At 31.8% G+C, this 14,411-nt stretch overlaps 2 protein-coding genes across 2 annotated transcripts in view; both read right to left on the reverse strand.

The window, feature by feature from the left end:
* Positions 1-1,454: 1,454 nt before the first annotated feature.
* On the reverse strand, positions 1,455-2,105 carry LOC142317801 (general transcription factor II-I repeat domain-containing protein 2A-like). Its single transcript, XM_075354349.1, has one exon. The coding sequence runs from the start codon at positions 2,103-2,105 to the stop codon at positions 1,455-1,457; it is 651 nt and encodes a 216-aa protein (XP_075210464.1).
* Positions 2,106-4,827: 2,722 nt separating this feature from the next.
* Positions 4,828-14,411, reverse strand: part of LOC142330298 (pre-mRNA-processing factor 17) — a 63,761-nt gene continuing 54,177 nt past the window's right edge. Inside the window, exons 9-10 of the mRNA XM_075375514.1 lie at positions 10,162-10,383; positions 4,828-8,221 (exon numbers count right to left, since the gene is read on the reverse strand). Of these exons, the coding sequence (XP_075231629.1) occupies positions 8,044-8,221; positions 10,162-10,383 (400 nt within the window). The 3' untranslated portion in view covers positions 4,828-8,043. The remainder of the gene's footprint in view (positions 8,222-10,161; positions 10,384-14,411) is intronic.

Here is a 14,411-nt window from a genome sequence, read left to right on the forward strand (position 1 = left end):
AAAATTCCTCATATACAAAATTCCTATTTTCCTCATAAATTTAACTGCTGAAAAATCAAGTTTCCCTTCTCAGATTTGTGAATAATTTGCTGTTTTCTAACAGTTGAACAGAATATTTTGTGTGCAGGTAAGTAGTGGTTGGTGCGAGTGATAAAGAGTCTCAGCCTTTCATCCGGAGGTCTCGGGTTCGAATCCCAGTCAGGCATGGCATTTTCACACGTTACATTGTCATTCATCTCACTTCTGAAGCAATACCTAATGGTAGTCCCGGAGGTTAAAAAAAAAAGGAGGTATAGCGGTATTGATAACCTTTTAGGATTCTGACTTTCCTGATAGTTTAACTCCTAAAAATCCAGATATCCTTCTCAAAATGAGAATAATCTGCTATTATTAACCAGGGGTGAAAAAAGTAATGTGGGCAGGTAAATAGACCATTGTTGACTGACTTAGAGGATTCCTGCTTTCCTGATTGTTTTACTGCTGAAAAATTAAGTTTTTCTTCTGGAATTAACTAATTAGAAAGAACAACAAAAAAACAACATCTGGAATAGTATGGTTTCATTGTTGACTAACTTTTAAGATTCTACATTCCTGATAATTTAACTACTGAAAGATCCAGTTTTCCTTCTCACATATGGGAATAATTTAATCTCATGGACCAGGCGAGAAGAATGTAATGTCTACAGATAAATAGAGGATAGTTGACTACCTACTAGGATTCCTACTTTCCTGATACACTAACTACTGAATAATTCAGTTTTTCTTCTCAGAATCAGAAATAATTTGTTGTCATCTACCATCTAGCACAGTGCTGTCCAATCTGTTTCCTACTAGGAAGCATCTGAATGATTACAAAGGTTGCGTGGGCGCCAGGATTCATTTCAACTATCTCTGCACTATTGCTGCTAGTAACAAAACCAGTAATTATAAATTATAATAATGACAAAAACATTTGAAACAAAAATCAATTATATTTACTCACCACATAATTAATTTGAAATTTAACATTGCATGCTCGCTGCAAGTTGAGGAAAATCTGGTGTGTAGCAGGAACAGGCTGCTCTTAACGCATCATCAAGGTGGGAGTCTGTCAGGCAGGATCGGTACTCATTTTTGATGATGTTTATAATGAAAATGCATCTTCACAAAGATATGTTAAACCAAAGCATGAATACATTTTCAGTGCAACTCTGAGGAGAATTGGGTATTTTTCTCTGTCCACCAGAGTCCATACATTACTGCACATTGCATATGAGGATTTTAAAGAAAGGTCTTCTTGAAAATTTAAAATTTCCATTTCTAATTCTTCAATTTTATACTTTCCAAATACTTCACACACCTTATTTCAAAGTTCACTAACATAAACGGAAGCAAATGGATAATTGACAAACAAAATCACTGGTTCAAGTATTGAAAACTGGCTAAATCTATTGTCAAATTCAAACACAAGAGTTTCAAGATGTTTGGCATAAGAGATCAGACTCACTGTCATTCACTGTTTCTAGAATTGAATTGAAATTTGGAAAGTGTAAAGGAAAAGTGTTTAAATGTGTAATCCATAACTTCAATTTCTTTACAAACACATTTATAACATTTATCCTACATAAAATATTACGATATTTCCCTTGCAATTCGAGATTTAATTCATTTAATTTTGGGGTGATATCTGCCAAAAAATGTAAATCTAGTAGCCATGAAATATCATCAAGTTCATGATAATAGGGTCCAGGAGATGATTTCAAAAAGTCTCTCATTTCATCTAGCAGACAGCAGAATTGTTCCAGTGCTTTAGCCCCACTAAGCCACCTTATATCTGAATGAAGAATTACGTCGCCATATTTAGTATCTGATATATTCAAAATATTCCAAAACAATCGATGGCATGTAGAAGATAATCTGATATAGTTCACCACACGAGTTACAACTTTCATGACATGATCAAACTTTACAACCTTTGTGTATAAAACTTCCTGATGGATAATGAAAAGAGACAGAAATCCATTACTCCTACTAGTCATAGAAGGCACTCCATCTGTTGTTATTGCAACAAGCTTTGAAAGTGGAAAGTTACTATCTTTGACAAATTTATGGAACAGATTAAACATGTCTACTCCCTTAGTTTGTCTATGAAGTGACAACTTGTTGTCACGAGTTTGACAAACTCTTCCTTTACTGTGAATCCATAGAAAACCATTCTAATAAATACACATAACTAAGCAATATCAGACATGTCAGTACTTACATCAAACTGGAGTGAAAAATATTCACGTAATTGCAAATCTTGATGTAACTGAGATTCCAAATTATTAGAAATATGTTCAACCCGCCAAGCAACAGTTTGGCGAGACAATTTTAGACCTTTAAAGGAACACATAAGCGCAGATTTATCTTTGTGACCTTCGAGCAGAGATTTAGCGGCACTGATCATTGCTTCTTTTACTACTTCCCCATCGCTAAACGGTTTTTCCTTTTAGCTAATACGTAAAAGATTTTGTAAGAAGCTTCTGTCAAGCTACTGATGTTCTGAACAAATTTTGTAAACACGGATTGTTACAATTGTAATGTAGATTTAAGGTTTTTCACTTTGTGTTTTCTCAGTTCAGAATTCACAGGAAATTTATTTAAATTAAACTGTTTGATAGTAGTCAAAAAATGTTGCTCTACATTACATTTCTTTTAGAAACAGACATACTAGCATTACACAATAAACACAGAGATTTTCAATAAAACAATATTGATTCTCCCATTCACTGTTAAAGCTGTAAGTTCTTTGCCCTTTATCCATGTTAAGACTGCACTAAATATTATGATAACATAATATCTAATAATTTAAAGAACTTCATTTTAAAAACATTGATAACATGTGGAATGTATAACTTACCACAACATAATAAATTGTACCAGTAGAACGTAGACTTACTTCACTTCACAATTACAAAGTTATACTGAAGTTAAAACAAAAGAATTTTATGGTACTCAAGAGTCAAAATTGTTAAAAAAAATGTCAAATTCATCTCCTTATTGGCTGAAGACTTAATTATGTTGAAAGACAGAAGCTCGTTGATTTTTCTAAATAACAGAAAATTCACTGGCCACACCCACATGCAAATTAATTCAAAAACTCTCTCTCACGAGAAACATCTGTTTCTGTTTTAGGAAGGTCAGGTTAAAATTTATTAAAATCGATGTTAGGAAATACAAATAACGAAAGGGACTCAGTTTTACCAAAGAACAGAAAAGAATGCCAGTTTGAAATTTATTACAAAGAATGTGACAGCATTGGGTAGCAATAAATATGGGTAATAATATGAGTAGCATTGGACAGCAAGAATGTGTAGCTTGGGTGGACATCAGACCACCAAGTGAGTGACAATTAGGTAGTTTGTTCTGTCGAACTGGACCACTGCTAGGAGGGTCTTATACCTACTATAACATTGCAAATGAAATACCATTACAAGGGAAATGAATTTGTCAACAACAATGACAAAGAAATGAACACGTGTTACAAAGGCCGGCAGAATTACTTCTGTTGAACTACTAGAAAATATAAAGGCTAAAAATGTATTTTTATATCCTTTTTTAAGATGTAAAATATAATGTTATTTTGAAATGTGAATTAGTATTAGAAATTGGAAAATGGATGCGGGTGCTAAAAGATGAAACGAAGGGTACCATGGACCTGTGGGCCCTGGATTGGGCAGCACTGATGTAACAGATGTTATATTCCCTCAACTACCAGACAGACCAAAAATACTATGTTCTGGTGAGTGGAGCATGTTTGAATACATTTTTAGATTCCTTCTTTCCTGATAATTTACCTGCTGAAAATTCTATTTTTCCATCACAGGAGTGAAAATAATTTGCTCAACCATCAGTCAAGCAGAGCTTACTGTGTGCAGGTCAATAGAACGATGTTGATTAACATTAAGGATTCCTACTTTCCTGTTTGTTTTTACCTTCTTAAAAATCCAGTTTTCCTTTGCCGAATCAAGAATAAATTTTCTGTGGTTAGAATTCATCACTGCAAGTGTAATATTGAATTATATAACTTAGTTCAAACAACTTGTTGATTTGATAACACTATCAGGCATTATAATAATTTGGGTCGTTTGGTTCTCAATGATAATATTACACAACCATGATGATAATAATGATGATATATTATTATAAACTATTTTGATTTTTTTGTAAAATTATACAATTTAGAATTTGTTATACCTTCAAAATACAAACAAAAGTTACATCAAATTATTCAGTGAAATTTCTACTTTATATCTGGTCTAATGTTTATGAACACTAGGCCACAATTCAGTTAAACTACATGTAAAAAACACCTAAATCTTTATAGTTTCATCTATTTTAGGGAAAATGAGTTAGCCAAATCAATCAATCTACATACGTAAAAGAACTGTAAAAAATCAGAGTGATATTTTAACAGCGTCATTAATGAAAAAAAAAAAGTCAGAGTTAAATTTCATGGGAATAAAGGATACTGCCGATATTTACCAATACATTTTCAGCAAGTAAAAGTTCCTTTTAAACTTCTTTTTACCAGACTTACATTATTTTAAACTACTTTCCTTTATGATAAAATACATATACTAATATATATTAATGTGATGTTTCATTAATATAACAGCAACTCAACTCAATTAGCACTACTGATGTCTTAATTAGATGAAATTCAAATACCTAAAAAATTAATTAAGCTTAAAAATGATGATAAAGTTTCAGTGTAATAAAAATTACACCAGTGAAAGAAAATTGGGGATAAAAATAAATAAATAAATAGCTTATAACAAAAAAAAAAAAAACAAATAGAAAAACTATTCTATACAATAAAACAATTTTATTTAAAAATTACTGTATTCACATTTTTACAAAAATTAAAATATATAAACAGTAAACTTTCACTATAATAGAGCACTTCATAACAAACATTTCTCTGTAATGAAATAACTGGCTGGTCCCTTTACAATTTCTAACCAATCAATATATTTTAGGCTCCCTATTTCAAAAAAGAAAGTCAAAATTTCTCTAAATCTGACAAAAATTATATATCCCCAACTGCTTTTTTATGGAAGCAGTATTTACCATGGATTAATGGCCAAATATTTGAATTCTTTGAATAGAAACAGCATGGCTTAAAAAGAAGTAACCCAGAATATGAAAGTTATAAGGAAGAAACTATTTTTAATGCTGATGAAACGTAACTCTTTTTAAAATGGAACCACAAATATGACAGTAAAGTTTAAAAGTAAAAATTGTGCAGATGGAAACTTATCAAAAGAAAGAGTAACTGTTCTAGTTTGTGGCAATGTGGAACTAAAACATGAGATTTATTAGTGATAGTCAAAATATAAAGAGCCTACATGTTGCAAAATGTTAAGTCATTACTTGTGAACTACCAAAATAATGGATGATGGCTTTAACTTACAAAAAATAAATACAGGAATAACACAATAAACACAGAACACAGGAATAAATGAAATAAATATGAATACAGGAATAAATACAATAAAGAGGTTAACAACAAGGAAAGAGAAAGATAGAGGTAAATATAAATATCACAGGAAAATCGCTAAACAAATTTGTAAAGAACAGCAAAGTATGAAATGAAATTCGTTCATAAGTAGAATCAAAAATGATGTCCAGAGGCATCAAAATATTGCTTATAAAACTATGAAGTGCTTAAGAAGTGAGGAGAAGAATCATGCCCAAATTCCAGTCGTGGGATACAAAGAATTTTTGATTTATTTCTAACAGCTTTGGTTAATGGACGATTCTAATGAAGAAAATTTGGATGATAAAATTTTGATGACTTTGAGGAAATTGACAAGTTGGAAATTTCAATAGAAAATGAACTAAAGAGAGTTAAGAATACGAAGGCTTCAGGAAGTGATGGCATAGAGATGGAATTAATAAAGTACTCTTCTGAGAATTTTAAACACAGATTCTTGAGATTTCTAAATTTATGCTGGACTAAACTCAAGATACCAGATGAATGGAAATACCAGATTAGCAATTATCATGCCTATTTTTAAAAAAAGGAACTCAGTGCAAGAATTACTGAGGCATCAGTCTTCTAAAAACAGGTTATAAAATATTCTCAAGAATAATTACTCAAAGATTAAAGGTATTAGTTGAAAGAAGAGAAATCTGGCTTCAGGAAAGGAAGGTCTTGTACTGAGTTTCTTTGCTTAGATTTGAAGAAAGCCTTTGATAAAGTAAACAGGGTAAAGTTATGGGAAATATTAGAGAAAAGAGGAATACCAAGACAGCTTATATTGACTGTGCAAGAAATGTACAGCAATACACAAAGTAGCCATGACTAGAGATAAGAATAGTAAATTAAGAGTAAATTTAGGAGTTCAACAAGAATGTAGGTTATCACCGCTTCTGTTTAATATATATATATTGACAATCTCCTTCGGCTTTGGATAAGCAAGATCAAGAATTATATGCATGATCTAAATTCAGAGAGCTTCGTTTTCCCAATGCTATGTGCAAATGACTTGGTAATGGTTGCATATTGTGAAATCTCTTTGCAGAGGGCAGCAGTTGAATTTGGTCAAATCGCAAAAAAATATAATATGACAGCCGCAATAAATAAGACCCAAGTTATAGCTTTCAATGCTAGGGATATTGTGAGATCAAAAATCGTTTTTGGAAAGGGTATAATAAACCAAGTTTGTGATGCACGATTTCTATGTTTGGAGAGTCTGATATGGCAGCAAAATAGAAAAATTCAATTACCATAATGGAGTCAAGAAATTTGAAAAATAAAGTGAATAAAGATATGCTTTTAAAACTCTATAAAGTAGCTTCTATTCTGGTGTTTACATATGGATCACAGACATGGTGCATTACCCAACAAATGGAAAAACGTATCCAGGCCGCAGAAATGTGGTTTTTAAGGAGTGTTGCTGGATATTGTTTGAACAACAGGAAAAGAAATAGTGAAATAAGAAATAGGTTGAATAAATTTGAATTATATTTGAAATGGAAGGATTAAAGCAATAAGAGAGAATTGGTAAACATGTGTCGATAGAATGTGGAGTGAAAGGTTACCTAAATTATTCTACACTTATATACCCCATGGAAGATAAAGTGTGGGTCAACCTAAGAAACATTGGCGAGATCAGCTTCAGGATATTGAGTGATTTGTGATTATCATAATGGGATTAATACCCAATGCGTGAGGAAGAAAAAGACATTTATCTATTATTGACATATACCTAAATGTGGATGCAAGATAGTACTAGCAGCCAAATTTTACTGACAATATTATCGTTGAAATCATCATCATTGCGATAATGAAGGTAGCAAATAAAACAAAGAAACTGAGCCAAAAATTCTGCCACCAACTTCCAAACAAGCTTTTGGATACTGTTAGAATTGTTTCAATGTATTTTAGATATTAAGATATCAAATGGTGTTTGCATTAGCAAACACTGAATATAGAAAATGTGACTGAAGAGAATTAATTATTACTGTTAAAAACATAAGCAGTAAAATATTACTGATTACTTCAGTTTGTTAAAAAACAATAATGATGTGGTAAAGTACAATAAATAAAGGAGAAAAATGAAAATAGTTTAGTGATCTTCTTTTAACAAACTACAGCTTTCAAATAAAAAAAAATCTTACAAATTTTAAGTAAAACCAAATCTCATGTGCTTTTTTATATTGCAAAAAAAAGAAGTTTTTATATATATAGTGTCTAGTGCTCAATATTTATCTGAAAAATGTTTCTTTGCAAATGCCCTGCTATGTTTACATTTCCAACATTGTTTACAAGTAATTTTAATTTAGCCTAAATTTAATTATATTTTTAGACTTAGAATAGTTTTTCGTTAGTAAACAGCAAGCAGTACATTACTTTAAAAATATTTATTTTTATTTTACATATTATGTTCATATTATGTTCTAACAATCCCCTTTAATGAAATCTCTGTAACAGGGAAATATAGTGATCCCATCAAATTCTTTACAGAAAGTATAATGGGAGTATTAAAGAGTATAATGGATATTACACATTAATTAATCCCAATATTTTATTAATCCATCCCAACCAGCTGTAACAACTTTGCTAGGTTCATGAGGATGCCATAATGCTCCTATGCAAACATTATCATGTGCTTTCCATTTCTTGAACAACTTTGTAGTCTTCCAGTCCCATACATAACATTTGCCATCAGCATCTCCAGAAACGATATAACTGCAAAAAGCAATGATAATATTTCAGAAACTATATAACTGCAAAAAACTATGTAACTATTAGTAATCCAAAAAAATTGTTGATATTTAAAAGAATTTTATAGGCAAATTAATTTCATCAGCCAAAAAGGTGCTTAATTGAAATCAATTAGTGTCCTAAATGTGTCAAAAAAGTGCAACACTTATGGTTTATTACCGTTACATGTGAAATATCTTTGAACAGCATTCTAGAAGTTGAAGTGTGAAGCAAAGACACAGCATCAAAGTCAATTTTACTACTAGCCTTTTAATGCCAAAAAACTGAGTGAATTCAATTTACTTCTACCTATCACTGATATTACCAACTTCTACATTAAACAATATTGATTTCTACCAATATGATTAATATTTCAGTAAGCAAACTGATATTTACAACGCTGCAAACCCTTGGTTTTGTTTTTAACCTGTACTGTGCAATCAGTTATTGGGATTTTTTATTAATTTATAAATCATTAGCATTTTCACTTGTTTTTGTTTGAAATGGCAACTATATTTTGTGATAATATATAAGATACTGGCAGCAAGACATCCTCCATAATTTACTGCAGAGGATCATAAGATTCCATCTCGAAGGCCTCAGATATCATTGAAAAAAAGAAAGGATGGCCTAAAGGCAAACCTAGGTGATAAGAAATAAGAATGTGATAGTTTCAAGAGATTATTAAAATTTAATAAAAGGATGAGTTTGTAATAACCATATGACTTTGCAGTTTGGATAGAATTGACATTCCAATAAAAATGTTTTGTATTTTTAAGTGGTAAGAGTCCTTTACATCCTTTTCATCTTGAGTTTTCTTTTGGGGTTTTAATAACCTTTTGACAAGTTCACTGTTACATGATCTGTTTTGACAAAATTAGTCTAGTTTTGACTCATAGTCTATTTGACTATGTTGCTAGCAGTTTATTGGGAAAGGGAAAGAAATTTTCCTCATTTTACTTCCTTGTATGAAGTAAAGGAAGTATTGTGATAGCGAAAAATTTTGGTTTTTAGACTTCAACAGAAATATCCATTTAGACCATCCTGAATCCATTTTGACTAGTTTCAGTGTGATGTTGGTACATATGTGTATATGTATGTATGTACATAAGTATGTATGTATTTCGCATAACTCAAAAAAGATTAGCTGTAGGATGTTGAAATTTTGAATTTAGGACTATTGTAACATCTAGTTGTACACCTTCCCTTTTGATTGCTATCAATAGAACCAAAAGTGTCCAAAATAGCCCAAAATCAAAACAAATTTGAATTTTGGACATTTTCCAACTGCAATAATAAGCCCTCATTGAGAGCTTTTCAACAATATATCATAAGTTGTACTTATTTTCATTGGTTCCAGAGTTACATACAAATGAAATTTTAATTAATGAAATATTTGGATCTTTGAAATCAGACTTCATTTCCTTTCTTTTTTTTAATTTATTTTTTGTTAATTTAAATATATTGATTTATTAATAATTATTAACCTTCAATAGTAAAAATAAATTTACAATACATTATAATTCAATAACAAGAAAAAATGTAATAAAAAAATATATATAATTTAATAGGCGTACAAGGAAGTCATGTGGTGTCCACATCAGATTTTTTCTTTTTTGATGAGAAAAGGAGCTACTGACCACAGTAGTCAATGCCCCTATAATCTCAAAAAAAAAATATTTAAATAAGAAAGGTAATTTTGTTAAAATCTATAGTAACAAGAAATACGATAATACAGTAAAAGTAGCAATCTATACAAGATACAGAGTCAAAAATATTCTGTACATGACAGAACCAGTTCAGACATGGAAACCAGTATAATCTATTTTATTTTGAATTACATAGTCCTGTAGATCAGAACATCTTTTACATTTATTGGCAAGTTGGCAAAAAAAAAACTGTTGACTTTTACTAATATTGATTACCTCATATCAGGTGAAAAGTCAAGTGAGCATGCATATCCAGCAACCATGTGACCACTGAATGTCTTCTTTCTGTTTAACTTGAAGCGATTTAATGCTGAAAATATAACTATTTTGTTGTCCATACTCTGACATGCCAGCCATTTTTGGTTAGGTGAAAGTGTCACAGCTGGCATGGAATGCATACTGGGATCAGCTATGTACTTCATATCAACAGGAATATCCCTGAAAGATAATTTAAGAAATGCTACAAACATATTATACTACCAAGAGATATTAGAAATTAAAAAAACACATTGATAACAAACATTGCTCTTTAATATAGCATAATTACTAATCTAGGATAATTAATTAAAGAGCATGTGAGTGACAATTTTTATATGTAATAATTTTTTTAATTTATTTAAACACACACACACATATATATCCTATGACACTCCTGGTAACATAAGGATTTTAACATGGGATCAAAAATCTAAATTGGTTCAGCCATTGAGCTGCTATGGTGGAAAAACATACATACACCATAAATATTACTCCTTTTCTTTGGGCAGTCATGTAAAGATCCAGTCTGAAATTAAAAACCAGTAAATAAACAAAAGTCAGTGACTTCTCTGAAATAAAAACAATTTTATTTTAACATAAAATTACATTTAATTTAAAAATGAGATTTATCTGTTTCTACTTGTAGGCTTGATAGTTTCACCACACACTAATTACATTCAAGTTTTATGTATACTATAAAAAAGTGATTAAACATCAACTGCACTATCTTGCAAATTGAGGACAAAGCTTTTGAGATCACATCAAGCAGTAAAATTCTGCATAAAACCTATTTTACTTAAACAGTTTTAACAGTTTGTATTAACCCATTTGATTAGTTAGACCAGTGTGGCTCACTGTGAATTCATACAGCTCTCCTCCCCTTCTTTTGACAAATCTCACTCACTACATGCTTTAGTGAAACAAGCAACTAGTTTATCACATTTAGCTCAATTTGATGCATATAACTAATAAATTTCAGATGTTTCCAAATCAAATACTACTACTACTACTACTACTACTACTACTACTACTACTACTACTACTACTACGTGTTAGATAAAAGATAATAACAGAATTCTTCCAACCATTTCGATTTAATATAGTCTCAATAAAACCTACTTTAGTATTTAAATATTACAATACATGTATAAAAAATATACTAGAATTTTAAAGATATTTAGTACCTCTTTACTTGACTTACAGTAATTTTTTTTCCTGGGCACAAAACAGTTTCAGTATCAGTGCCCAGATACATTATTACTATAGTAAACAATTAAAGTAAACAACACCAAAACCAGATTTAAGATTAAATAATAATATTATAAAACAAATAAAATCAACAAAAAATATTCCTCATATGTGTAAAGTGCCTATGATGTATGCTAAAGGTGAAATAAACCTCAATCAAATACATTATTAAAAGTTTAACTTAAAACAAAATTACTATCTGGCATAAATATATGAAACACACTATAGTAATCATAAAATATTTGAATGAAGATGCATGGTCTTAAGAAATTATAGACATTCAAGACAACACTGTCATACTGTTCACGAAAATATTTTAGATGTTAGACCCTAATTTAAATTTTTGATGCAATGTTGGATAATAGACAGTCCACAAAGATGTGATGTACCGTTAATTGGCAGTTGCAGTGAACACAAACTGGCGCATCAGTCTGAGCTTTGAGTGAGGCTAGTGCGCCTTATTCACAAACTACAGATAATAACCTCCTCTCGATGGTCGTTCTTGCATAAAGAGCACCATGATCACCATGAGCACAATGTTCTAAACTGGATGAAGTTTATTGTTGATGGTAGCATTCCATTCAATTTGCCACACATTACAAATCAGCCTATTCAGAAAAAAGAAAAGATTGTCCAAAAAATGCAATTAGTGACAAGAAGCAGCAAACAAGCCTCTTTTGCCACACTACCAGTCCACTCATTGCCTGAAATTCCAATGTGGCCGGGGATCCAGCAGAAACTCACACTTGTGTTATGCAGTCATTACAGAAACAATAGACTGTACCTCACAGACAACAGATTGTCTGGAGCACATCTCACTTATTGCATGCAAGGCATTAATGGAATCTGAACAAACAAGTACGTGTTGAAATGTTGGGCTAATCATATTTAAGATCTTATTAATAGCATACAGCTCTGCAAAAACACTGAAGATAGTGGGAAAGCCAAACATATATGTTCTACTGCCAACTACAAAAGCACAACCAACAAAATTATCATTTTTAGAGCGTCTGTACAAACTATAGCATCAAGATTCACCCTATTTACAATATTATAAAAGTTTCTCGTAAGATAACTACATTTTTGTACTTTTTATGATACTGACGAAGACTAAAGTAGTAATTTACAAGAAAAAGCTGCCGAGAGGGGATAATAACATTAGTAACAGTAAAAACTTAAGGTAATTGTACATTTAGAGATAAGAAAAGGCAATGAACTCCATGCCGTAGGTCAGATGATTTGGTTGTACTTTAATGCAAGCTACGTAGGAGTAGATAATTTGGTTTTGTCGAAAACAAAGAGATGGCTCACTACTGTCCAATAGGAGAATTACTATGGGGCTTGAACAAAACACACCTACAGCAAGATGGATAAATGAATGATGGACTATATAGGTACACTAAATGTGATGGCTCATGTGGATGAATAAACCATACAACTGTAATCCAAGCAAGAATAAACCAGGGTTTGGTAGAAGTACAACATGCATATTCAATTAGCTCCCCAACAAGTATTGAGGGTCAACATGTTCCTTAACCAGGAAAAGCAAACGTATTTTGTTTTCTTTGGGAAAAAGGAGAATCCAGTCATATTACATTAAGATTCTAAACAGGTTGGTGTTTTAGAGCAGCCTCTCAGCAGTAGCTAAAGTTCTACAGGCCACATAGATTAAAAAAAATCATCTACAAATAACGGACACATATGGGTTTCTGCACGTAGTTTACTATAGCATTTTTGGCTAAGGCAAACAAGATAACACTTAGAACACTGCCTTACGGTATTCAATATTTTAGTGTGAATTGTTAGACACTGTTGTTCCAACCCGAACTTGAAAGGACTACTGAGGAAACCTTTAATGATTGCAAGGATGATTCCCTTGCATACCCCATTCTTAGAGAGCATTTAGGATCCCTCTCCTCTAGGCTGTGTTACATGCCTTTCGCATTTCAAAAAATACAGCAATAAGGTGTTGGCAAAGTAGGAAGGTGTTTTGGATAAAAAAATTCCAGGGCAACTACATGATAGAAAGATGTGATCGGAAATGGAATCAGATGTGGCTACCTTGGTGGAAGCCTCATTGCTTCAACAATTAGGGCATTTCTCTGAAGGTACCAAATTAAAAGACGATTTACCATTTGTTCTATCAAACTGCACGGGGTCCTGATCAAGGAGATAGGATCATAACTTGAAGGGCATGATTTAACTTTACCAGGATTCAGCACAAGAATCACAATGCTTCTGACCATGAATCTAGAAAATCCTGGTCAGAAAATATTTTATTATAAATAGACAAAAGATGTCACAATGCAGTATCTGGGAGGTGAGACAATATATTGAGCCTGATATTATTATTGTTTTCAGAGGAAGTGTCACGAGTATTATTCAAGGCATACCTTAGCTCATCAAAAGAAAAAGCAGTGTTTAATTCATCTTGTGAGTTTCCAATGGGTTACTTTCGAGCAAATGGGATACTTTCTACCAGCATATTACACTTCATAACTAAGGACAGTGGGACAATGTAAGGGAAACTGGCATAAAGGTATTTCCATGTGTTTGCCACATCAATTAAAGAGCTGACAAGGATTCCACTGTTTTCCAGTCCAATCAGAAGCGAAGGCTGTCCTGATGAGAAGATCCACACATGACCTAAACTTTTCTCCACACAACTGATGATTAATATTTCAATACCAAAGTTGTCCAGGAAATGTTATCAACATAATTCTGCCATGACTCTTATTTAGCACACCGAAACACTCAATGGCATACAACTCTGTCATTCCAGAAGGTGCAGAGCAATTCTGTAATAGGCCTAAATTATGTAAAGCACAGCGACAATCTATTAGTGTACTTCTGCAATCTTCATCACACTAAGGGACAACAGGCCACCTTGGCTTTCCAGATGTTAGGAAGGATAAATTCACTTTCACTGTCAAGTATCAGGTTTGTAAACATGGCTACTT

Source organism: Lycorma delicatula, chromosome 1 (assembly GCF_047948215.1).
Source record: "Lycorma delicatula isolate Av1 chromosome 1, ASM4794821v1, whole genome shotgun sequence".
Classification (NCBI taxonomy): domain Eukaryota; kingdom Metazoa; phylum Arthropoda; class Insecta; order Hemiptera; family Fulgoridae; genus Lycorma; species Lycorma delicatula.